The sequence below is a fragment of the Coturnix japonica genome, chromosome Z, assembly GCF_054131305.1.
Source record: "Coturnix japonica strain WE chromosome Z, WE-NBRP24, whole genome shotgun sequence".
In the NCBI taxonomy this organism is placed as follows: Eukaryota; Metazoa; Chordata; class Aves; order Galliformes; family Phasianidae; genus Coturnix; species Coturnix japonica.
The window spans coordinates 41,268,895-41,296,384 of NC_140702.1; the positions used below are offsets into that span (position 1 = coordinate 41,268,895).

The 27,490-nt window shown below is 37.5% G+C and overlaps 1 protein-coding gene across 9 annotated transcripts in view; it reads right to left on the bottom strand.

Moving 5' to 3' along the window:
• PIP5K1B (phosphatidylinositol-4-phosphate 5-kinase type 1 beta) overlaps nt 1-27,490 on the bottom strand; it is an 85,058-nt gene that overhangs the window by 15,692 nt on the left and 41,876 nt on the right. For 6 of the 9 annotated variants that reach the window (XR_014939150.1, XM_015849099.3, XM_015849098.3 and 3 more), the window contains 10 exons: nt 25,519-25,649; nt 18,844-18,961; nt 15,901-16,053; nt 13,693-13,992; nt 6,127-6,338; nt 4,746-4,829; nt 4,586-4,634; nt 3,970-4,054; nt 1,096-1,251; nt 260-404 (listed from right to left, as the gene is read on the bottom strand). Coding sequence is in view for 6 of the 9 variants with exons in the window: in XM_015849099.3 (XP_015704585.2) it covers nt 260-404; nt 1,096-1,251; nt 3,970-4,054; nt 4,586-4,634; nt 4,746-4,829; nt 6,127-6,338; nt 13,693-13,992; nt 15,901-16,053; nt 18,844-18,961; nt 25,519-25,649 (1,433 nt within the window). In the remaining 3 variants the exon portion in view is untranslated. Of the gene's footprint in view, nt 1-259; nt 405-1,095; nt 1,252-3,969; nt 4,055-4,585; nt 4,635-4,745; nt 4,830-6,126; nt 6,339-8,031; nt 9,404-13,692; nt 13,993-15,900; nt 16,054-18,843; nt 18,962-25,518; nt 25,650-27,490 lie in introns of those variants that run through there. The other 3 variants (XR_014939152.1, XR_014939151.1, XM_085528252.1) reach the window with 2 other exon arrangements.

The window sequence follows — 27,490 nt, forward strand, 5'->3', positions numbered from 1 at the left end:
TAAAAAAAATACAAAGCGTATGGCAACATTTACTCTGATTTTATGCTTTTTACTTTATGACCTCTTTGCAAAATACATAACAAATCCAGTAGGATTCCAGCTGTTCTCCCTCAGTGGAAATGGTCAATACTGGTCTACACAGAAAATCTCTCATTCTGATTTCAATTTTGCAGAGCCTGCACCCATTGAACATGTTGCCAGACTTTTACCAGAATGGTGGAGAGTCTTCTTCTAAATATACCTGCTAGAACAAATTTACCTGCTAGAGTAGAGCATAGGCTGATCACGTTGATAGCGTTCATCTACATTCAAGGAAGAAGAAGAAATTGTGGTTGCCAGAGAAGCTGCTTCAAACAGAGAAGGAGTGCTTGGCACTAAATCTGGCCGGTGGTGTGAACCTAATACTGAATATACAAAAATAAAGAACAACATTAACAACTTCCATTACAGACTGGATCCACAAATCTTTATGCAAGTACATGGCATTACTGGGTACTCTCACTAGATTCTTGAAGCTTCTAAACATGTTTGAATAGAAGATATTGTGATCTGCCCATACCTACACTCTTCACAAGGCAAGTTTCAACTGCTAGCTAGTACATTTAGCAGAACACAAAGCAACCTGATGGACAAATATTAAACAGCAGCATGAATATGCGATGAATTCTTGTAGAAGCTAGGACCACCCTCTCACTTTGTGAGCCTTCTTTTCAGACAGGATTAGGTGGTCAGTTCTCTGCATCAGGCTGGAAACAATTTCTGAAAAGAGCAGGTTCTGTCTCTTTAAAAATATTCTGGGGCAAACAAATTGAGTTTGAAAACACCAAATCTGACATATTCATTTAGAAATCAGAGAAAAGAACAGCACTAGCTCTGGCCTTAATCTGCTAACTGTATTGGACAAATTGTTTTAGGATCTCCTGCAAAGAAGCAGAAGACTAAGATCATACTATAACCTTGACATATAAACTACTTTTTCCATGCAGTATTCAAGAATAACCAAACCTCAAGTTGTAAAGTCTAGCCAGACTCACACTTTCTAGATCAGGCTTATACAAATTTCTTTTAAAAACATAGTTCACACCAAGGTATTACCTTCCTCATCAAGGCTGGAGTAGCTTTGCCCTTCAGTAATAATGCCGTGCTTTTCTTCTTTCCACTCCTGGCTGACAGCACACACTATTTCTTGTGATATTGCCTTTAGGACTGTGATGGAATTGCACCGTTTCTTGGAGGGTGAAGACCTTAAAGCTGTGTTACCAAATGAACACGGGTGTTAAATTAGTCACTTTAGTGTCCTGTACATCTTTAACAGCATATAGAAAGGTAAGTCATCTATAACGCTAGGGTTTCTGGGTACAGATCAGACTGTAGACTGGATATACGCTGTATACATCCAGATAGAAAAATCACTTATCAAATAGCATATTACTAAACCCACAGGCACTGGTTAGTTACTCATCTATGAGCAAAGTACTTTTGTTTATTTGCTTTCTGGAGTTTCCTACTGATCACAGTACAAAAAGACAGGACAGTCAACTAAGCTTTTTATCACTGCTAGAAGTATCCTATGTATCAGAGAGTATCCTATGTATCAACCTGTGTAATCAGAGACAGATTGATACAGAAGAAAACAAGACAGGAAAACTGAAAAGTTTGGTATCTTGAGAAGTTATGACCACTTCCTCAAGCTGTGAATCATTCCTACATAATGATGTATGTGCTATTACAGAATTTCTTCAGTGGCATGTGTGAAACCTGAACTTTTTTGGGTAAAATAAACACTTCCAAAATGTTGATGGCTTGTATAGTCAGAAAATTCCTGTCACGACTTCTGGTAGGGCTTTCTTAGAACAGCATTTTGAGTGAAACGCTGGATCTCACCATTGTTACTACAGTTGAATCATGACCTCTGTTTGAAGTCCTCCTTCAGAAGAAGGCCAGTTAGTTCAGTTAGTGCTTTTTTAATTGCCAGCTGCTGACCCTCATGCATAAGCGGAAAGATTATGTCAGATACACTGGAATAATTTATAGTGTAATATAAAATTCGAGTTAAAGGCATCAAAGTCACTTTGCTGTGGATTGACACATGCTTAGAAGAATGGAATTAGAAACACAGCTCTGGGATGCTGCTAAAAATACATATATAACAAAATTGCTGCTGGGCTAACCTCTGACTAATGATGAATATTCTTACTACATTTTAGTAGTTATTTATGGAGGCTTATCCTGTGCACTAAGGGAAAAGCACATGCTCAGAACAGGGCGTAATAACTTAAACTGAAATGCCTTGCTTGAAGTTAAGAAGCAATGTTCCTAAAGACAGAAACACTTTTTTTTTTTTTAATGAAAAAAATGATAATGCATCTGAACCACCCATATAAAAGTAGATTAATAGCTTGTATGCAGATCAGTAACAGTGGAATATTGAAAGAATTTAATAGACTGAAAAAATGAGACAGACAGATTAAAATCATCAAGAAAATAAGACATAATGTCCCTTAGTTGTAGCATAGTTTTCAAATACAGAAAAGCTTCCATCTTGCACTGAGATAAATCCAGCAGCTGAAACCAGAAAACTGAAAATACTCAAATGCACAGGGACTGTGTATACTGGAAAAGTTCCAGATAATAAAGCTTTTAAGTAATGTCTCATACGACACAGCTCCCTAGCAAAATTATTCCATAGTTTAAGAGATCTCAGCCTCAAGGTGGTCATTCCTTTCATATGAACTTCATTTAATTTTTTAATTTTTTTTAAAATTGTGTTTCTTAGCTGCCTTATTTTATATTAATCACAATGTTGTGCCATAAAGTGATAGTTTTAAGTTCACATACTGTCATCTACCTGTTCCAAAGGTTTTAGCGTTTAGTGCCTTAAGTTCTTGGTTTGTATAAGAATTTGCAGCCAACCTCCTTTCCCTTAATCTCATTTTTTTTTCTATCCTTCATTTCAATTTTGTTCTGCCTTTCTCCATATAGGCTTCATGCTTCTTCTTTCAGATAACCAAGGACAACATCAAGAGAGACCAAACTAACACTAATCACAAAGGTATTCACAAAATATCTTCTGTAAGTTTGACACAATTCCGTAGGCTCAATATCACTGCTGTAACATTTGAACAGTGTCTATTCTACCCACCAACTTTCACCTCCAAAGCACACACAGCTATCATTTACTTCTCTGATTTCCTCTCAGTTGCAGAGTCTGCATATGGTCACTTTCCCCTTTCTCTAACACTTAAGAGGATCTACAGTTGCATGGTCTTCTTTAAAATACATTAATAATTCATTTTATTTCTGAGAAGTTAGAATAGTAAAAAGTTAAACTATTGCTGAAATATTTAAGCTGAAATCTCCAGACAACTCTTGATAGTGATATTCCTCTGCTGTCATGGTGGGTTTCTATTGGCATTTTCTCCCTCTTATAACTACTAATGATATGGACCTTGCTTTTGAGAATGAATAAAAATATTAAGGAAAGGGGAAACGGAGGCCAAAGTAGAAACAAGCAGAAAAGATAAAACACTTAGTTAATATCCAACTTTCCATTACTTTCTTGAAATATAAGACACACATATCTAAAGGAAGAATGCCTACATTCAAACATGGTATCTAATCAATCTTTGTTTATTCAAATTAAATCAAGCACTGAGGCTATTGCTATGAACAGAAGCAGGCCGAGGCACATAATTAGCTCACAAAATTTATCTTTCCATCAATGTCAATATACCAAAACCTATTTTATCTTCAGATGTCCCTTTGTATGACAGAAAAAACATAGCAAACGTTTCTACAAAATTCCACTGCTAGGGTACAATCCCACTATCTCTAATGAAAACAGCCTCAAGTTCTGCTAATATAAGTTCTACATGATCTTGAAGAAAGGATTCTTGTATTACCAGGACAGAAGCGTTACAAAACAATCATTTTGAAAATACCTGGAAGTGCAAACTCATATTTTCTTACCTTGAACTTTTTTGAAAACTCTTGTATTCATAAATTTTAAAAATCTATCTGCATAAAAACTTGGTCTGTGAACTGAAACTGCATCCTGCAAGAATGAAAAAGGTCTTAGTCACATTTTCTGTAAAAAAATAAAATAAAAATTATGTCATCAAGTTAAAAGTTCGACACATCAGGTAAACGGCACCACATGTTTCTGGACTATGCAAAGCAACAAAGCCCCAGAAATTCTTTCCTTTAAAGAAAGATAGTTCTAAGTAAAAGCAATACATTTATGAAATTATGAGTCCAAACTGTAATATCTATGTTCTGCAAAATCTTTGCAGAATTTGAAAATGGTATTTTTCAGAACACATGAGTTTTTTACTGTCTTACTAACTGGCCACTGTCCTGTGTAAGTCATAAAGGCTAGATCAGTTTACCTGCTTTTTGAAAGGTCAACAAATAAAAATCAAAGCATGTATTAAGAGATCAATGTAGAAGATTTCAGAAGCAGTTTAGATGATGTGGTGATGGACTACAAATACACCAGAGTTCTCTCTTTCCTGGTTAACAGAAAACACTAAGTTCCCTTACTTAAAATACTAGCAATTAAAAAAACAAAACCAAAAACATTTACCCCATCATAAACAAGAGCTTTCCATGAATGTTCCAGCTTCTTCATTAACCTGAGCAAGGACATATAAAAGAGTCAGAACTGCTCTATAAAGCATCCACACTTGTATAGTGCGTATAGAATTGTTCATTCAGTAAAATTATGAAATTCAATTGCCACTCACCTGTAACACTGCAGAATATCAATTATCCCCATAAATAGAAGCAGCTTTTCTCCTTTATGGCTTTTAGCTGGAATACCTCCCATTCTGACAGAAACAATTAAAATGTAGTTAGAATCTCTGACTATTGCTTCATAGGTGAACAGTACCTACCCACAAATTGAAAGAAATAAGACAATTTTAAAGCTAGATGTCACAATGCAAATTTAGATGTAGCTCACTTAGCACAGAGCTGATTTTAAATGGCAAGTGTAAGGTACTTTAGATTGACTAGTAAATACTTATCATAAATAAAGTATATTTGCGGGAGATTTTTTGATAGGATTGCATTGGGCTTTCAGCAGCAACACTGCAGTTCTCATCTGAGTAGCGCCCAATATCTTCACCACTACATGATGCCTTGTCTTCCATACATAATAACCAGAGGAGCTTTCTTGGATGACCTATGTAATCAACTGTATCTTTTTGTAAAAAGAAGAAAAAAACAAAACCAACACCCCCTGCCAAAAGGGCTGGTGCAACATTTCCATCATACAAGAGCATTCATCATGCCCTTTGTAAAAGTTACACTGTAAAAACTCGATGAAATTCAGCTCTTTATCCAATTTATATTCTAGGCTTCGGAACACCTGGATACTCTATAAATGCAAAGTACCACAGTTCTCCCATTTGTCTGCTGCAGGTTTACACACGCTTTCATACTGTTAATTGTATTTACAGACAGCTCCTGTGAGAAAAGTAAATCCTTCTAATACACAATTAAACCCTCATTATACTCAAGAATTGACTACACAGAATAAGAATGGTGATCATAATATCCTCACTCATAATGGACATATTTCAAAGTAAACAACAGAATTATATAAAACAATGTGTAAATACATTGCTATTACAGTTTTTGCTATATAGAAATATAAGAGAAAAACAGCCATTTTTAACTTCTAGAAATAGTGTACATGAATATGATTGCACTTCAGCAGTGATTATACAACTCTATGTATTGAGTACACTACTTTAGTATCAAAAGTAAACACTATAGAAACAGTCATTTCAATAATAGTTTCTACTTATGGCTCATCAGGCTGTTTCTAATTGAGACTAGTTCATAGCTAGGACTCTTATAATGGTTGTCTAATAATATTTCTTTCAAAAACAAAACTAGCAAAATTTGCAATCAGCTATTTAAAGGTATCAGCCAACTACTCATCATTTCTGCTCCTCAGTCTCCAGCAAGTCTTGATGGTGAAGCTTTGAAACAGTTAAAATGCAAAATCTTCCTATTCCTGAAATACAATTGAGTCTTTAATGTTTTGCCAATCAATATCACGTGACACTGACTGAAAAAATTTTAATGTCAACACTAAGGACATGGTATGGCACTTACGTGTTCGTTGTCTCTGTTACAACAGAATCCCCTGACTTCCCAGGCCCCTGTATAGACTCCATGGCTGTAGAATAGAGAACCTTCTGCCCTCCAGGACGTTTCCCATCAGACGCGTTCTGGGAGCTCTCGCCCTCTTTTTCTCTCGTGTTACTGTTCAGTATGTGTATTCCCAGTAACAGACTGTAATCCATGATCTTAAAACTTTCTAGAACCTATGAACAAAGAAGAACTGGCTGCAGCGAAGCAAGAAAAGGCTACATGCAATTGTGTTACACAGCAGCATTTTGAGAACCTCAGTAAAATCAGCCTTCCTAGCACACTTTTCCTTAACTGGGAAAATGTGCAATGAGAGCCCTAGGAAATAATCTTTTATTACTCCACAGAAGTTAAATGCTAGTTGTCTTGTTATCTCTTTGCTTCTTTAACACCTGAAAAAAGAAATACTCAAAACAAACATCACATAATGTTGCTCTGTAATCACTAAAGATACATTCCCTCCCTTTTATTTATAGAAAATAATGAATTAATACTTCCACTATACACTTAAGAACTACACATACCTCTAATGCCTGCTCCAGGTTCTTTATGGAGAAATTCTGCCTATGCTAAAGTAGTACACTCCCCTCCATCTCCTGTTTTAACTCAAAAAGTGTTCCTGAAGCATTTCCCAGTGTTAGGAAAACCACTTGATACTTTCCTCACAGAGCCTTCTCTAACGCATGTGTACCGTATATTTCTAGTGACGTCATTATGAGACCTGTCAAACCTCCAATAAAAGGTAACAGATTCAAGTCAGCACATAAATATGAAATAAAACAGGCAGTAATCACAGCTAGCAATGTAACAAAAATGTTAGGAGACAGAAGCTGGATTAGTACCCCCGACAATGACAGTGCTATGTGGAAGAAGAGAAATTAGTAGCAACATGGGAAAATTTGCAGTGCCATTTAACTTTCCTTCCATTCATTCATCTCAGCAATGATTTATGGTATGTTTAACATACAGTGCCCAAACGTAGTGGTGTAATTTTGTCTGAATTAAGAGGTAGTAGTGAATCTTTTTACCTCAATGGGAACAAAATGTGATTTTATAGTCAATACAAATGAAGAGCACAAACTCTTCATGTTAAGAGTTGACTCTTATGTTAAAAGCTGATTACTGTCAGCTTACAAAAAGCCCAAATATTTTTACACAAAACACTGTGTTGGCATGTGAACTCCATGACATGCTGTAAATCCAAAATGAGATTTGCTGGCAACCTCCAGGGAACATTTTATGGTCTGTGGATTTGTATAAGGAAAAAGTAGTCTACTACTTAATACCCATCTCCAAAGATAATTTTAACTTCAATGACCAAATACATGCAGAGAAGCAGGAAAGCTCCTTCCTACTCCATTTATATTTCTTATGTACTTGTCAAAGTAACTAGAATCTGAATTCTTTTCTGCCTCTGGCAGTAGTTTCTGCGAGAAACAATGGCTTAATTTTTGCACAACTATTAGTACATGAAGTAAAGAAAGCAAGCATAACACAAAGTAACTTAAGTGAAGAAAGGCATGGACTCATACTCTTTTCCTGAGAGAAAGAAGGAATTAGACAATGCGTTAAGTTTGAACTTGCTCAGGGTATCCTGCACCAAGGTGGGTTATTTATGGGTGGGACAAGAAAAATGCATACATAGGTATGGCTATTAGTGCTCCAGAGCATCTTCTGAGAACAGAAAACAGGTTTCAGGATGCAAGAAAAGTGTGTTTTAATGTGACAACATAAGGAAATGTTATTGCTCGCTGTGTGTTGGTGGCTATTAACTTCCTGCTTTATAATCACAAACTGCAAGAACAGTGCAGCAAATAGATGTGAAAGCTCAGACACTTGGCATCAAATAAATTCTAGAATTTCCCTTACCATTTGCCAGTTACTAAACTTTGCTAAGATTTTCCCATACACATTCTTATATAATGCAGCCATAAAAATATGCAATCAGTAGAAGTCTGCCATCACATACTCAATTACTTTCTCTGCTGGCTGAAAAAAATATAGCAAAACAAAAAAACACAGTTCATCCTCAATAACACTACCACAACAGAACAGCGAGTAACACTGTATATGCAAAGCCAATTTTCAGCAGCTTGTCGAGCTTGCAAAGAAGCATTATCACTTTTTACATTTATAATACCTGGCAACTCTGCCTTCAATCTATTCCTTAAGCTCATTTGAACGCTCTGAAATTAGAGTCATTATAATTTAACTGCATTAATTCATTACCCACATTTAGGGTTTGATGCAGCCTCATGGAAAGCTATGGTATCATGCGCTGGTCCTCATTCCACAGGGATGGATCTCTTACCTAATAAAATGAATCTTTCCTTCTACAACAATTCATCACTGCCACTTAAATCCACAGTGCTTTTGTGGTACAATGGACAGAAAATATTTTTGACAACTTACCAATTTGTTCCAAAAAAATCACTGGAAAGAAACACCAGAAAAACAGGAAGGTTTTCTGCTATCCTAACTACTTTTCATAAGCAATATCAAGTTTTTGCTATAAAGGTACTGAAATGAGTTCCCAATCTATTGAGAACAAAAACAAACAAAAAAAAAACCTAAAAGAAATCAGTTCTTGAAAAGGCATGCATTCACAGCAAAATGAGAAAGCTCATTAAAATACCTGATGTCATCCATTTGGCACCGTTAGAAATTGATATTAACTCTCAGAAATGTGTCCCTTGTGAAGGAAAAGTGAGAGAAGCCCAATCTTTATTCACATAATCACTGAGATGCACCCTACTAACAGAATGTTATTCACAATATATAAAAGCCCAGTCAAACTGCATCTCAAAATACATCACTTCTGAACAAGGAAAAATAACTCCTTGAATCAGATTTTCTCTTTTCTAAGCTAATCAGATGTTAAAGTGTTCCATGAATCATCATAGATAAGGTCACGCTGAACAACCTCAGCCAGTGACTAACAACAAAGCACATACTACTGCTATATAATTTCATTTTTATTCCACATACAGCCCAAGGTATGTACTGACAGTCAAATCTCTGTTCATGCTGCTAACCACAAAAAGCTCCTGCAATTCAACAGGCAGTTCTCACAGCACCAAAGAAAATACTACAAAAAATAGTTTCATAAGTTTATGAAAAGAAAAAACTTGTAAGGTTAACCACAAAAACTTTTCCTCTTCAACAAGACTTTCAGAAAAGGGGCATAAGAACTAATATAACAGAAATACGATGAATTTAACAGCTGATCAATGATCACATTTCAACACAATGAGATTGATTTTCTTTCTTTCTTTCTGTTCTAACTGTCATAACTGTTAGGAACGCTTTTGGTTTCCTCAACTGCAGTAAAACACCTTAATGAAAGAGGTGAAGAAAGACAGCAAAGACTACTTGAATCTCAGTTTTACTTATTGCTGGATTTTCTAAGAAAAAGGTTATTTTCCAGAATTTGGAAGACATACCCCCAGAGAAATCACAAAACATGCAGCAACTCCAGACATACTTTGCCTATTTTTAAGTCATTACCACTTCAACTGAAAACTTGAAAACAAAAAGTCTTCCTGTTGAAAAAGAAAATCTAATCATTTAATACAAGACAAAAACCCTTGGACTTGGAGTAAGCTGACTGATCTACTTGTGCAAAACAACATTTGTCTGTGTTTTAAATGTGACGGGTACCCCTAAAAGGCCCACTAAGGTCACTGAGAAGAAATAGTTTTGAGCTCATAGGCGAGCTACATAATATACTTCATTAGAAAAAAAAAAAAAGCCACTCTGAAATAACAAGTAAAGTTTGCTAGTGCTCTCATAAATACCATCTTGTTTTCTTTCCAACCCCCCTTTTTACGTAGACCTAGAACAAATCTTCTCTGGGGAATTTTAACCTCAGGATAAATAAGAGTTGTTCAATTTGCATAGATTATTTATATACACTGAAAAGTGTTATGCAAGAGGAGGGAGAAATACTGGGGAACTGCATTCTTACTGACAAAAAGAGGTTATCACAGCACATACAGATAAGCACCTTACTGAGCAGACACTAAAAGCAAAGTAAAGAGCAAGAGAACACTGCTTGGAAGAGTTTCTTCCATTTGATCAATTACTACAGTCAGCTGCACTCACATACACCCTTTACCGGCCCTTTACAAATTTGTTTGCCATTGGATTCAGCAGCAGGTGGGAAAGAAAAACACCACCAAGCAGGATTTAATAGTACAGTCAAAATTCTCACATATGACTAGATGACATTCAAGGCACACTGCATTTTTGCAAACACTTGAAGCAAAGATTTACAAGAAAAAAAAAAATCCATGACTATTTTTTCTTCTGAATTTCATGTTTTCTGATTAAAGTTACACCAATGTGCTCTGTTAGGTATCTAGATGAGTTTGCGGCAAACTCTCTCTGAATAATCCTGATGCTGTCTGTTTTAAAAGGAACCTTCTTCGTTGTGATCAACAGTTACCTGTAAAACTCTTTTATATCTGAAGTTCAAAAGGCAACCTTTCTTACTCATGTGTCTGGGCTGTAATTCCTGGTACCCGAGAACATGCCAGGTGCTTTCTCCTATGCTTTCTATCCAGAAGACAGGTAGTCTGCACTTATGAAACTAACTTAAGAGCTTCAGTAAAGACCAAGCAAACAATAATGGATGCCAAGCTTTACTTTGATTTGGTAGCACCTATGTACACTGAATACTACAGTTAATTCACTTCCAGTGTTTCTTACACAATATCAGTCATGTTCATGTTACTTGTACCTAAAAATTCAGTTAGTGAAGTAACTTATCCTTAATCTATATATAAGTATCCTCCATAAAGTATTCCTGTGGGATTAGGTGCTTATAGGAAAACACAGAGATAAGTTTTGTATAGAGTCCAATTTTGTGTATCTTAGCAAAACAAAACCAAAAAACACTGAAAATGCACCTTAAATTGTCTTCACTGATTTTGGTTTTACGTAGTATTTGCTTAAAGCTTTTATATCTTTGTCTCATACTGGGTAGAACAGTTTCTGTTAACATTTGTTACAACATTATTTTATTTGAAAACTGGAGAATTTGCCTTGTTTTTAGTAGTGTTCAGTTTGACATGGTAATCAGCATAACAGCAGGGTTACTACAAATAAAACACAGTTTAAGTAGTAGTGATTTAAACATCTATCTTTCAATATTCTCAGTATTCACCATTATATAAAAAACAGGCATGTTGGCTTTAGAAACTTGAGATGAACAAGGCTTCAAAGAAAACATTTTCAGTGAAGGCGCTCAGGCCAGCAGAACATGCATCTGTAACACCATTTGGCTGCATTCCATCCCAGGTGCCAGTCACTACCACAGTATAGCTATCATGTTCTTGTGAGCAGGCATTAAGTCTGCATGGCAGTCTGAAATTTGAAAGCTAGTTCAAATTTTTAACTATATTTACTGTCCTGTACCATGAACTGATGAATATCACATCCTTACGAACACTAATATTACAATTTTTCATTTAGCTAGGAAGCAAAAAGCACAAAAAAGTATGTGAATAAACCTTTCAGTTCCTACCACCTTTACAGTGAACATGACAAGTGTGGGACACCAGAGCTGGATGTAGAACACAGTTAACCTACACTTGTCCCAAAGCAGACATTCTGGTGTGGATACTGGAAGCAGCAGCCTGTGACAAGTCCCTCAGCTCCATACTCTGCCTGATAGGTATCCTCTTATCAAAGCTGCAGAGAAGAGCAATATATGCAGACTGACTCTCAGCCATGGCCCACCACTGCCACATCTGCCAGTGCATTCCTTCGGGACTGAGCTGAGGCATACCAAGGGACCAGCCTGGCTGAGAAAGGGAGCCACAGTGTGGCTTGAATGTGAAAAGGCAGCATAGTAGCTGGGACAAAATGGACAGCCTATAAAATAAAGGAATTGAGACACGTGCCCTCGGCAAGTAGAGACTGCATTCATTGTCACTGAAACTAAAAATCTGCTAGAGGTGAGGTGTTTAAGAGCTGTCAAGGGCAGCAAGAAGAGTTTCTACACTTAAACAGCACTGAAAGGCTGACGAAGGAAAATGCCAGCTTGCTTCTGGGTTGGGTGCGCCTGTGACAACAGGCACAGATAAGGCAGTTCCTCATTGCATTCTTTGTTGCCAGCAGAAAGGTCAGCCAGGCTTCCTGCTTAGTGATATGGCTCCAGGAGTAGTTATGACCTGGAGATGTTAATATTAAAAAGCAAGAATAAAAAGTGTTGCTTACTGACTCTGATACTCCACACAGCTCTCGAGTAACACATGCTAAGACTTTACCAGCATTAGCAAAGCTGGAAGCAACCTCCTTCATTAGAACTAGTAAACCATCAATTCCTGTTTTTACTTTTCAGCTGTGTTCTCCTTTTACATTCTGTTTATAATATTCCATGTAACATGTTACCCTCCAAGCTTTGCCTGGGTAAGTAACCTTCAACAAGGGGAGAAGGGTTCACAAAAGGGTGCCCAGAATGCTGATGCATTCTGCATTGTCACACATGGCAGGAGATCAGGAAACACTCAATGCAAGAGGGTACAAAAAGAACAATGCATGATGTTAGATAAATGCCCAATGCTGAATATGCAGCTGAATGTTAGGTCACCCAGCTTTACAAATCAAGTACAAGACATTGCAGAGTTCTGTGTTAATTAAACAAAAAGTACTATTCATGCGCAAAAAAAAACCACTTTCCATCTTGCACCACAGGTGGCAATGAACAATTGCCAGAACTGCCACGTTCAGGATGCCTCTTCCAGCCCTTCTTCACTCTATGCATTTTTGTTTTATTGCCAAAAATTATTACACAGATCTTTTCTTTCCACAACCCTCTTAGATTCCTTTGGACCTCCATGGGATCTGAATAGCTCCACTTTTTCCTAAATTCTCATTTTCTCACTTCTTTTCTACCAAAAAAATAAAAATAAAAAAAATTTAAAAAATATATCAATTTTAACAATTCTGCCTACAAAACACATCGATAGTACTCACAAGGTTCGCAAGAGCAGACATCCCTCCTTACCTCAGAAAACTTACATGGGTATCAAGCAGTACTTTTCAGCTTGGGAAATTACTTTGCTCCAGAACTAAGACTGCTGCCACAAGACACACCTCCATTATTCAGCTTATTAGCTTCTGTCCACTTAGAATGAGACATACCCACCAAAGCAGTACTGAGCCAGCAACTCTAAACACTCTTCATTCTTACATAATGACAGTACTACAGGTCTATTTGCTGTGCACCATAAAAAATTCATTAAAAACTTCAAATTAATGGAAAACAGTGATAATAACAACAAATACTCTACTGAGCTATCCTCCTAGATTAGCTGTATTTCCACAAACAGTTCTTAAATCCTAATAACTAAAACACAGTTTACATCAATGCTTTGACATTCTTGGGTTTTTTTAAATTGAATTGCATGGAGAGGGACTTGGCAGGTTAAGCAACACAGAGTCATATCCCACTCCCTTTCTGCTGTACTAAATCTAGAATAAACATGAACAGAAAAGTTGATACAGTCAATAAATCTTACTCACTCGACAATCCCGCTGTAATGTTTTCATTAATGCACTGTGAGTTTCAGAGTCAAAATACAACCCTTCATGCATGTCTTGCAAGAAATCCAAGTCTTTGAATGTTGGGTTGGACTTCTCCCTCTCTTTTCTTGATGCTCTCCGTTTATACGTGGAACCTTTCAAGTCATACGTGAAATGCATTTTCAAGGCTCGTGGCAAAACATTGTTCATCACAACAATTCTAATATTAATGCCTCCTGACTGAACACAGTACAGCCCATAAAATTTGGGTAGTAGCGTCCTTGGATTCTGGTTCAGATTCTAGAACAAAAAAGAAGAGATTTAAATAAGTTTACTTCAAAGAATATATGTGCTTAATGTTATTTTTATGCCAAAGGACAGTAACAAAGAGCAAGAGAACAGATCATATTTTCCTATTAAGTGCAGTTTCTTTGAACAACTGACTTTCTTAAACACAACACACTATTTTGAGAAGAAACTGAAATTGAGAGGTCTACCATGAAACAAACCTGTGATGCCCAGTGGCTTCACATTACCATGCTGTACTTTCAATGTAAAGGGTAAACACAAGTCTTGGGATAAAAAAAAAATAAATAATAATTTGGATGGTGCTACCAACACACATTGATTCTTTAAAGCTGATTCCAATTTAGTTTGAACTGCAACAATCACACTTCCTGACAAGCACTATTCTCACAAATACGAGTGCATCTCCAACTCTGTATGTATGGCAGGTTTCTCTTTCCCACATCCCGTGAATGGGCTAACCCAAACATATCCCAAAGATTTACTGTATTGTTTTAATCTGAATAACCTTTGCATTTCACATGTGGGAAGAAGTTTGGGCCAACTGCTCTAAATGGGATTATGAAACAGAAGAATCCCCTTCTCCATGAGGCTTTTCATTATTAAGGTTAGCGCCAAATGGTTGCTTCCACGTGAATCTGAGGTCATAACAGAATCATGACACACCATCAAAATAGCAGGAGATTACAAAAGAGCCAAGAGTAAAAATCATCCTTCTGAACACAACTACTCTGTTTTTGGCATGAAAATCACTAAAAAGGGAAAAACTACTTCAAGTCTTGCATTACTACATAGGTAGAATATATACCTATGGGAACAAACTGCTTTCATGGAAACAGGGTGATTAAAGCTTTACATTTTTGAAATCCCTGCATTTGTTAAGAGCAAGAATGAAGTTACTAGAAACAAAGAAAAGTGGTCTTACATTTACTTGCACTAATACTCAACTCAAACTTATGCTGAGCCGATTATCCCGATTACAAAGAAAAAAAAAGGAAGAAAAAACCTGCCATTGCAGGTTTTTTTTTCTAATGCTAACACTGCATCTTTTTTCTTTTTTTTAAACAAATACTGAAACTCTATTACGTTACTGTAATCACGACTACATTCCTTATTCTTAGTACAAGTGGGAAGATAACATTAAATGCTTTCTTAAGAAAACACACACAAAAAAAAAGAAAACAAAACCTGGCCAACAATAATCAGGTGTTATATTCCAAAGTCTTGTAAACTACCCAGAAGAATCTCTGTTTAAATGCACATGGAGTGGTTTTTGTTGAAAAAAAGGAGGGCTGTTTAATTTATTTGGATTGATGACTTCCATTTCTAATGCCTGACGCACATAAAAAAATACAATCAATTTAGCATTAGCTCTCAGATAAGCTACAATTAAAACAAGTGTTTGTTTTAACTACATTTTTAAATGTTTGAACAAATTATATTGCTATGAATACTTTTAACATCATTGTTTTTATACATGAGAAACTGAAGTAGTCCAGAAACAAAAAAGAAACTGACCGGTCTAGTTTCTTTGTCCACTCTGAGTGAAACGCAAAGGGTAAACAAACAAAAAAACAAAAACATGGAGAAAAAAAAAACTGGAGTTAGAAATTAAGAAGTGTTTTTATCACTAACTTTACTAGCAAAGTTTGCTTCTAGCATTTTAGAAGATGATGTTCAGCTTCATCTTGAATGCCAAGGGAATGACTATTATCTTAAGTGTATTCTTGATTTATATCCATTCTTTCTGACGAATGTGGGAGTACAACTTTGAAAGGTAAAAAATATTATGAAAAATATGAGTAAAGTCACCAAATGAAACCCAGTCCTTAGAAGAGTGATGTAAAACCGCACATATATAGGTAATGAATATAAAGGCGGAAAAAAACTTCAATTACTTACCATATAATAACCTGGCAATAGCTTCTGAAGAAACTCAGCCTCTTTGTGTTGAACTGTTTTGATGATGAACTCGTCATCACTAGTTACAAAAAACAAGGACCCACTGGCACCTGGATTGGACAATTCAATTAAAGGCTCACTGCAGATTGAATACTAGAAGAAATAACAAAAAAAGGTTTTTTAATGCCAATGCATGCATTACTCAAATAGAAGTTTAATACAAAGTCCTGCAGCTGCAAATAAACACAAAGGAGTTGAGGAGCTCCACCCTTTGGGCCTCAACAACAAAAATAGTACTGTACAACAAACTGGGTCGCAGTAATTTGAGGACACACAGCACAATTGTGGAAGCAGTACAACTGCATCGAGTGTACCCTTAGCAAGACTGCAGATGATGCCAAGCTGAGCAGGGCTGTCAATACATTGGAAGGAAGGAAGCCATCCAGGGGGACCCGAAGAGGCTGGAGAAGTGGGCCCAGAAGAACCTAACAAGGTTCAATAAGGCCAAGGGTGAGGGCAATTCCATCTGGAGTACTGCATCCAGGCCTGGGGTCCCCAAGTACAAGAAGGATTGGGAGCTCTTAAAGTGGGTCCAGAAGACAGCCACAAAGATTATCAGAGGGCTGGAGCACCTCTCCTATGAGGAAAGAGTGAGGGAACTGGGCTTGTTTATCTTGGAGAAGAGAAGGATCCAGGGAGACTCCACTGCGGCCTTCCAGTACTTGAAGAGAGAGCATATAAACAGGAGGGGGAAATGGCTGCTTATGAGGATGGATAGTGATAGGACAAGGTGGAATGGTTTTAAACTGAGATAGGGAATGTTTAGGTTAGATATTAAGAGGAAGTTTTTCACACAGTCTGGTGATGCACTGGAACAGGATGCCTGAAGAGGCTGTGGATGCCCCATCCCTGGAGGCATTCAAGGTCAGGCTGGATGTGGCTCTGGGCAGCCTGGTCTGGTGGTTGGCAACCCTGCACATAGTACAGGGGGCTGAAACTCAATGGTTGTTGTGGTTCTTTTCAGCCCAGGCCATTCTATGATTCTATGAACTTTCCAGAAGACGCTGTAACAGATAAATTCTCAAGGCAGTGAGCTGAGTGAGTGAGGTGGAAACAATTCATTCTCACACCATCAGCACTGCAAATCCGTGAACCTGAAGATGATATTTTCTCTTTAACTGTTCACTTTTCACTGACATTTGTTTATGAATACATCTGGGAAGTATGTCAGAAGATGACACAAGAGTATAAGTGTTGTACAACACACAAATAAATAATTCATATCCTACACAACTAGGGCTGATACCGTTAGAATAATCATCTCAGTGTAACTGCTGATGTAGTTTTTTGCCTGCTTGAAACAAGATAACTAAAGAACAGCAAGTATTAAAAAATGCATTTTTGGTGGACCATTATAGTGGAGGTTTAGACAGGCCTTCTCTTCACAGAGATTAAGTAATACTTACAGTCACATTAAGAAGGAAGAATAACTAACGAGTATTCTTCTCTAGTAGAACCAGACTTCACACAGAGGCTAATGCACATCTGTTAACCTTCCATTAACTTACACTTTACTCTTCATTCAAAGTAAGTGGAGAAAAGACACTAAGCTCCAAAACCACAGAGAAATATGTTTACATAAAACAAGAGCTTATTACATTTCAAACAACATTAAGCTTTCATTCTCACACACTTTTCTTCTGTTATACACCAGTGGCTTTACACATTTGCAGACCAAGCTCACAGTCCAATAGTTTAAGGCTTCAGTCTTTGAAAGAAACAAAATTACACAGGACCTGAATTATGAGCAATGCAAGCACCAGGAAATTATTCTTAGCAGCAGGTCTTCTGATCTTATCCTAACAAAAGGAATAACTGCTTCAATAACAAAGTAAACTTGGCTTACTGGGTCAGTCAGCGCAGGAGGTGAGTTAAGGAATTCCATGGTGGAAGAAACAAATTAAAAAAAAAAAATTAAAGAAGTTTTATTTGCACCACAATCTGGCAGTGACTTCCAAGAGTCAGGATAGCAATAAAAATAAGAAAATGTAGCAAATGTGGTTTTTGTTTTCATTTTTTGCCTCTTGAGCTAAGGAAGCGTGCTTCCTGTACGCTCAGATCACTACCCTGTGTGCTTGTGTAGTAGTGGTGCCCGCTGAGGCTTTTCACATTCTTAGAATTTTTAAGACTTTTGCATGCCATAACAATTTTGCCTGTTCCTCTCTCTGCTCCAATTAATGAGAGCTTTTTTTTCCTTTTTTTTTCTTTCTTTTTTTTTTTTTTTTGGATGCAGTGGTCTAACAATAGAACAGAACTACTAATCTCTAATGCTACACAGGCCTTCAGAGCAAAGCACTGGTTGTATTACAGCCCCTAAATCTTTCTTGGCAAGACTTATAATGCTTCACCAACAATTTTCATTGCTGCAAGCATTTGAAACGAATTATCTTAAACACTAAATACAGTTTCAGCAACACAGCTTATTTTAAGCAAGAGCCAGAAACCTACACTGTGTTCTGGTTAATTTACAGTTGATTAATTCCTGTAAAATAAAAGCCTAAGGACCAAACAAATTTTTTTTAACTGCTGGAGACTAAGTGAAATAGAAAACTACAAACTACCAAAACTCCCCAAAACAAAGCATTTAAGGATCAAGAATTCCCACTCAAAGGTAGAACTGTAAATCTTCTGATCTCCATCATTGCAAATTAGCCACATAAGCCTTCTTACACTTGCTGTAATTTACCCTCCCCTTATTTTACTTTATCTTCTCTCTTCACTCCCTGTTCAATCATCAGTTTGCATGTGGATAAAAAAAAATATATACACTAAAACACTTAGGCTTCCACTCCAATTTTCTCAAGGTTAGATGGGAATGTCTGCAGACAAACACATTTATTGAAGTCAATAACACAACAACACTTATATGCTGCAAGCTCTTACCAAGTAATCATCAGGCTTGATACCAAAAAGCTCTCTGAAATATCGGAAGGCAAGAGGTGCATACGTCTTAAATCTGAAGTCAGGGTAATGATGAGCAGGGGTGAGATTGCTCCCTTCACTGTAAATAAAAACAAAAATAGACCAAACCCAGTTATTACTGAGCAATTTTTAGCCACTTAGTGCAAAGCTTACCATTAATGTAAAGCCACCTAACTCACTGGCCTTACTAGAGTCATACACGCAGACAAATCTGTGTACCAGCATTGATCAGCGTCAAAGAAATGCCTGTAAGATGCACAGTATCACCAGCAGACTCCTTTCTCTCACCTTTCATGTCATAAGTCTTTGCATCACCTACTTCCACATTCACAAAGATGATATTTAAATTAAAGCTACAGCTTCTTACCTACCTCCAAGGAAGCCAGTCTAATAGCTTTGACACAGAGAGGAGAAGCATGGTGAACTGAAATGGTTCACAAGGGGGGCAGACAGAGATACTAAAGATACTAAAAATGCAAAACAGGTAAGAAGATACTAAAATGAGGGAGAATGAAAGGATACAAAGAGGGCAGAAACTACGCACTCAGAGCACAGGGAAGGAAGTAGGTCTACCAATTTATTTATTTTTTTGTGCCAGCAAGCTTTGATTCACTCAGCACTAATTATGAAATGGCATCCTCAGCACCAGTTTCTGCAGGCTAATTGCAGTTACGCTCACTCTTCCTTGCTGGTACAGAGCAGAACTGTAAAGCCTCTTTGAACTTTAAGTGGTTTTCAGTTCCTTCGTCTGTTTCACCACGTACTTTATCCTGCTTCAGTCTAAACCACCACTGGTTTATATGCTCAGTTAATTAGGAACACGAGCTATACACAGTGTGGGGAATTACTGAAAATGGTATTCATATACGCATAAGATATAGACTCAAACCAGAAGATGCACAAATAAAGATTGCTGAGCTGGCCAGCCTGGAAGCCAGTCTTTCCCAAAGAAGCAGATAAGAAGAATGTAACCCTCATGACTCTTTTCCTTATTTTACACCAGCACTTCCTCTCTACTTCCATAATGCATCTGTATGAGTATTGAGATGAACACTACACTATTTATAGCATATATATTTATAAGCTGAAGGAAAAGGCTGGCAGGAAGATAGTATCAGAAGAAAAACATACAAAAAAATCTGTCTGTGGTTTCCTTCATGCTGGAAATTAAAAGAAGGCTTTAAACAGAGTAATAATGTCCTACGCTATAATTTCAAAGCAAGGAACAGTAGCATTAAATCAAAGTTTGGTCACTCCATGCATGGGTTGATAAATATTTGAGTATAAAATCCATCACTAGGTGGTGAAAACCAGCTCTTCTGACAGTGCTTTAGTCATTTATCCTAATTAAATTATTCATAAATGGAGTATGCACCTACATGCTTGATAGCAGTAGTATACAAAGCATACCAAAAAATATCAAGAATTCTTGAGAATATGAAAAAGAAAGTGTTAAACAGATTTTCAATAAAGACTGATTTAGGTATGATAAATCCATAATCAAATGCATCCAAGAACTCCAATCCTGTACAATTAATGTCTGTCGTATGAACTTGTCACCCACAACAACCACCTAACTAAAGAAGTCTACCCAACCCGTTTAGCCACCCCTGCATGCATACCACCAAAACTCAACAAGACTGCTAATTAATAAGCTAGACAAAAAGCTTTCTCAGGCTCCTGAAAGGCACATACTTCAGATTCTGGAATATGAGACCAAAGAAGAAGAACAAAACAACCTGCCTTCTGGGTGGAAACCACACTTCAAAGGATGTCTGTAGATGAGGAAAGATGCATATAAAGATATCAGAATACCAGTGATTTTTCAATTGCTAAACCATACAGCTAACATCTAGCAAACACTGCTACCTTGATGCCTTGATTGTTCATTTTGTGGTCCAACATATAATGACTGTAAGAAATTAAAACAATAATAAACTACAAGTGGATTTTATAAAGTAATAAAGACAAGTCAACTAGTTAATAAGCTACACTTATTTCAGCATGTCAGTCTTAGCTGAAATGAAGTTTATATATGGATATATATCTCATTGCACTTTTCTGCAATATAAGGATGTCACAGGGTAATACGTAGCTACACTGGGAACTGTTCCAGTGCCTCACCACCCTGATTACAAAGGACTTTTCCCTTATAGCCACTCTAAACCTCGCTTTCTTTAGGTTGAAACTATTTTCCATTTGTCCTATCACAACAGATCCTGCTGCAGTCTGTCCCTTTCTTTCTTATAATCCCTTTCTTAAAGCAACCTGACAGGCTGCTATCAGGTCTCCCCTGAGTATTGTATTCTCCAGTCTGAACAGCCCTAGCTCTTACAGCCTGTTCTCTGGGAACTTGGGGCCACATTTCTAAATACATCACACCCATCACAAGAGCTGATCATCTAAACTTTATAATTAAACCTTACCTTTTAGAACATACTTTTACAAATCTGCTTTCTGCAGCCATAACTCCATTCCTTATCTTGTGAAAGTGTGGCAAAAGATTATGCATCCTTATTCTGCTAGAACATGTCCCGTTGTTAAAACTTCACCAGGGCCGAAATGAAGACAGAAGGCATTCTGTGATAATACCACAGGCCCAAGCCATTTCGTAAGTGCAGTACGTAGAAAAAGCAGTACATAGCATGTGGATATTTCTTCCAAAATATATGGAAAATAATTATTTTTGAATGACACATACGCAGTGAATAACACACCGAAGCTGCAGTAAGTATACAGGTCAATAGCATCTAACAGACTTGTTATGGTTTCTGATTAAACTAATAAGTATTCACAGTGTGCAGGATCCAGACCCTGAAAATACAGTTAATTAGCAAGAAGAAATACACAACACTGATTAACAACTTGCTGCAAAAAAAGTTAAAGTCACAGCTGTGCTTAGAGATGGCCTGCATCTCAGAAGGCAAGAAGAGATGAAGCCTTTCTCCAAATGCTCATTATTTCTGAAGCTGCATTTGACTGAGTAGCCACTTAGCTAACAGAACGGATTTCAGTTCACCAAGCATCGCCATAAAAACGTGTATCCTCAGTCTGTGTCTGCTGGATTTGCTCAGCAAGGTGCTCACATTCCCAGCTCACGTGAACTAGTCACTAGGCTGTGCAGCCACAAGTCATCACTGCCTGAAACTGTGAGGCATGTTAGCTCACCACCAGGTCCCACCACAGCCACTCAACTCTGAGCTGGCCCCAGATGTGAATTCAACAGCTGTCAGAATACTTCTGCATGCACAACATGCAAATGGCCGATTTGTGAACAAAATGTGACACCAAGACATGAACTGGTTTACTTCACTAAGGATGTTGGGGCACTAAGCATAATGGAGATGAGAAAAAGCCCCACAAACGTGAACTAATATATGGAGGTGGGAGGAGAGAACACTGGCAGGATGCAGAACTTTCCCACAAATCCTCTGGCCACTGCTGCAATAGATTAGCCCCAGATAAGCACCTCCTTGCTAGATTTTCAAAGCAGTGTTTAAAAGCAGTTTCCCATGTGATATCAACTTACAAGGGGAGTTAGGCTGAGACTCCAGTTCCTGTATCTCCAGAATCAACTGGGTCACTTGCACACTGTGTTTGTTTTTTTAGCACAAAGCACACATTTGCATTGTACCATTTACACTCAGTCCTAACTGTAGATCCAAACACACTTTGTTACAGCAGCCCCTATTAATACTCTCTTAACCCCCAAGAGGAACATATTTTATACTCCTTAGGAAAGGGGAAAATGACAAATGGACAATGTGAACTAGAAAGTAACAGAAACATTTCCACAGCTGCAATAGTGTACAAAAGGAAACAATTCTGCAGTTCAGATTCACTCCTGCATAGATAACTATGCTTTACTGAGAACTGCTTCCTGAAACAAAGGTCTAAATAGATCTAGGATAAACTATGACCCAGTTTAACCCTGTTACAAAGTAACTCTGGACCAGTCATAACCTGCAATCCGTCAATTAATCCAGATTTACAACAGCTCCCACAATAAGCGGCTCAGTTATGTTCAGTATTATCTGTGCCCTTTTAGGGAAAAAACAGTTTTCTCCCTCCTTCACAAACTCTGAACACAGCAGGAAGTTATTTTCCTATTGTAACAAAGCTAAACTACAGACAGAACTTAGTTTTACATCAGGGCCCAAGCGACATGCAGAAACTAGTTTTCTTCTAGTTTCTACCTAACAAATTTATGAACACCTGTAAATGGCTTTTCCCCAGAAGGATACAGACAGTGCTATTTTGCTCGCTGGAACACAGGCTGTTGTTTTGTTGCACTTCTACTACCTCAGGTCTACTCTCTTGCTATCACTAACAGCGCTCGTGTTGCAGTAAAAGAAGTCTAGGTTTCTGTGAGCACAGAACAACTGTCCTCTCACCTCTGATCATATCACACCTGCTAGATCTGGATGAGGCCATGGAAGTTCAGTTAATACCCTGCCTGGAGTTGAGCTAAATTATGTGTACACAGAGCAAGAAGAAAAATGTAGCTTCTTGCTCAGTAATTGACTACTTTACCTGTTGCACTGCCTTGCCAGGTTGTTCTCCAGATGCAGTTACTGGGCAAAAGCATTGCTTCACCTCAGCTTGCTCATGGATACTCATCATCTCCCAGACAGCAGTGAGCCCATGGAATCTGCCGGTGTAACTAATTTCAACTTATTTCTTGAATATATTTCTGATACTCAATACACTAATATCCTCAGACAGAAAGACTGAACCCTGTAACACCTAATTATTATAATTAATTTAGAACTATATTGTTATGACTTACGCAAGTTAGTAGCACCTCAGATTGAAAAGATTTCAGACAAAGGTGCAGCTTAAATAAAGACAAAAGGAGGACTTGAAATATGAAATTTGTTTGCCAGGTTAAGAAGTGAAGCATCATGATTGTTTTTAACAGACTGCTATGGATAGCCAATTTTTGGTTTCACAGAGTGTTACCAGCAAGGGCTCTACATAGAAAGACTCTTTGTCACAGTCAAGATGAGTCACTGTATTATGAGTCACTGCATTATGTACTGCTGCTTATTGGACTGCTATACAAAAACAAGAAGTCAGATCACTTGCTGCTCTTGTCATTTCTTTCTTTTATATCATTTTCTTCATGCTCTTCTTTTATTTTTCTAGATAACTGTCAAGAAAGGTGCCGTTAAAGCTTTCAGGATCAATTTTATGTTAGCACAATCAGGCTATTACTTTTGCCTTTGTTCTCCTTTTCAGCCAGAAGTAATCTCTCCTAGTCCTCCCTTTAAAACATTAAGCAAACAAAACAAAAAAAAGAAACGTAATTTCTGAGTGTCCAAGAATGCAAATTTTTCACACATACATTAAAAAATGCACAGATTATATTTTTTTTCTCCCAAAGTTGTGCTGTCTCATGAAACACATGCTTAAATCTGTTTCACAAGCAATAAAACCAGTGTAACAGCCATACAACTACAGAACCCCACACAGTCATCACAGCTGGACGCTTAGCAGACATGATGGCTCATCCAGTTTTTCAAAAAAAAAGTAAACTTTTTTACATGATATAAAAAATTCTCAGTTTTAAATTGTAACTTGTTTGGGTTTTTTTTTCAGAACAAGTTACAGTGGACAGGCACACAGGTAACAAACCTATATCAAATCACAAAGAGAAAGATTACAAACCTTACAGTTAGCAACAAAACACGCGATATGGATACCCTCAAATCCTATGAACTAGAGAATGCAATTAAATGCTTCATTTCACATCAGAAATACAGTTTCTTATTCTTGAAAGACCTCTCAGTTCAGAGGAAATTAGGAGTTTGAACTACCAAATTTACATCAGGAGAGGTCAACTTTAAAAGTACCTATCTGCTATTATTCTTAATATTGTCAATTTCACTTCCCATTTATTAACAGTAATTATCTCTATGCATTGATATAAGCATCCAAAACAAGAAAGATGGGGAGCTGTTAGAGTGAGCCCAGAGGAGGACCACAAAGATGATCAGGGGGCTGGAGCACCTTCCCTGTGAAGACAGGCTGAGGGAGCTGGGCTTGTTCAGCCTGCAGAAAAGGCAGCTGTGGGGTTTTGCAGCCTTCGAATACCTGAGGGGAATCTATAAACAGGAGGGAAATTCACTCTTTGGAAGGGTAGATAATGGTGTGAAGTTGAAGGAGGGAAGATATAGGTTAGATATCAGCGGGAAGTTCTTTATTATGAGAGTGGTGAGGTGCCGGAACAGTCTAGCCAGACAGGATGTTGATGCCCCATCTGTGGAGGTGTTCAAGGCCAGGCTGGAAGGGGGCCCTGGGCAGCCTGTTCTAGTATTAAATGGGGAGGTGGGCAGCCCTGCCTGCGGTGGAGGTGCTGGACCTTGGATGACCCTTGAGATCCCTTCCAACCCAAGCCATTCTGTGATTATATGATTCATTGCAAATTATTAGGAACAACTTATGAAGTAATATTCACACTCCACACAAGAACCAAACTTGACAACATGAAGACAGGAGCATTTTCAAGTTCTTCTGCCTCAATCTTCCAACCCAGTTTTGCCAGGATTGTAAAACAATCCTTATTTTAAATATTTAGGTAGAGTTTCATTATGAAAGTCTGCTAGAAAATAGACTGAATAGGCTTGTCCTTACCTGGGTAAGAAGACACTTTCCACTACATAGAAGTCTTGCATAAGAACATCTCTGTCTGGTTTTGAAGTAAGGTTTCCTACAGTGTATCCTATTCCCAGCTGGATAGCACCTTTAATAGCTGAGGATGCGGTCTGCATAGAAAAAAGAATTCAAGCATCAGTTAACTACAAATAGATAGCTGTTCTTATCAGTAACATCATTTAGTAATAACAATGCCACATCCTCTTTCTTTCTCAGCCTTTAACAGCAGAAAAAAACCTTTCAACTACAAACAACTTCTTATCAGTTAAAACATTTAAAGAAATACTGTGTCATTCCAAAAGCCCATTAGTCATTCAAACCTATTCCAAAGTCTGAAACTGAATGCATTATATTCTGGGGAAAAAAAACAGTTAGAAATACCATGAATACGGATACTCCAAAAGTAATGCCTCATATTTTATTATGTTTGCCCACGACATCAGTGGCAGAATTTGGTAGTATGGCAGCAGAGGGTGAACCTTCCCAACAATATTCTGTTAAATATTGATCTGTGACAGCAGCAGAAGGGCACTCTGACAAAATGGCACCTGACATGGAAGTGCAGATGAAGCAAATAAAAGATGAAAGGACTGAATAAAGCAAACTATTGGGAAGGTAAATAAGGTTGACTAGAAGGAAATAACTTCCCTTAGCATGGTGTTCTTTCACTAGTGCAAAGGCACCGTTTTGATGCTTGTTTTCAGATGTTACCTCATCCATCAAACTAGACATTGTATCAGTGAAAACCCCAGAAGTTCCATGGCCAGAATTATTGCAGCATTTGAAAAAAATATTTCAGAAGGAAGTGAAAATTACATAAGAAAGGGTTCATATACACAAAACTACACTTATTTTAGTCCCCAGAACAGCATATGCCAGAGTCACTGCTTATTTTCAGGAAGGACAGAGATGTGTAGTTCCTCGTTGATTAAGACTGCACACTAAGCAGAAGCTGCAATTTTATAACAGTTCAAAACAGGCAATTTGGCAGGAACAAACAATGCTACCATTCTTCAAGTGCAACTTTGATTAATAAAAAGATCTGGCTTGTTGTAAGAAGATTCACATTTTTCTTTCTTTGAAAGGACTCTATTCATGCACGATTAATGCTCAGCACAAGCAGCAATTATGTAACTTTGATCAAATCAATACACATGCAAATAGAGTTTATGCTTCATAGCTGGACACCCATCTCATTCACTGTCATAGAGAGGGACTAGATATGGAAAGCAGAGCTGCTAACACAGTACTACTGCAATTTACAGAACAGAGGATACACCACACCAAAAAAGAAGCCCGTACATTGGCTCAGTGTCAGAGGTAGATGTTGGTGGTGTGACAGAATATCCTGCCAAAATTTCATAACATGTTGTTGACGTGTGACAGATGGCAGCAGAGGGCAAAATTGCAAGTAATGTAATTACTAGAAACCACATAACATGTTGCCAAACAACTATTTCCATTAGAATGTGAAGGTCATTACAGTTTCAGTGTAAATGACTGGCAAATGGTAAATACGTTTATCCTTTTAAGCAGGTTTTATTACATGTTATCTATCCGTATGGAACCATTAATAATAACAGACGGATGTTTTAAAGAACAAAACACAACCAACCATGAACAGAATGGCACTGAGCCGGATTCAGACTCCACTTAATGTTATGACATTCACCCTACTCTTTCATTTTTCCCATTCTTAACACTTGATTGATGTTTACTAAGTCTTTGTATTCCCCACAAGCAGTTCAACACTCTTGCCCATTTTAGCGCATCCTAGAAATGTCATATGGAACTTCATGGATATGAACTTTGTCCTTGTGTATCTGTTTTCCTCCTTTACAACTCATTTTATTGCAACTGAAACTTAGCCTATGAACTTTCAAGGGCAAAGATGGTGATTCTTCTGCAAGACACCTGGCTTACTGCAGGTGCTATAAAGCACCTGCTATAA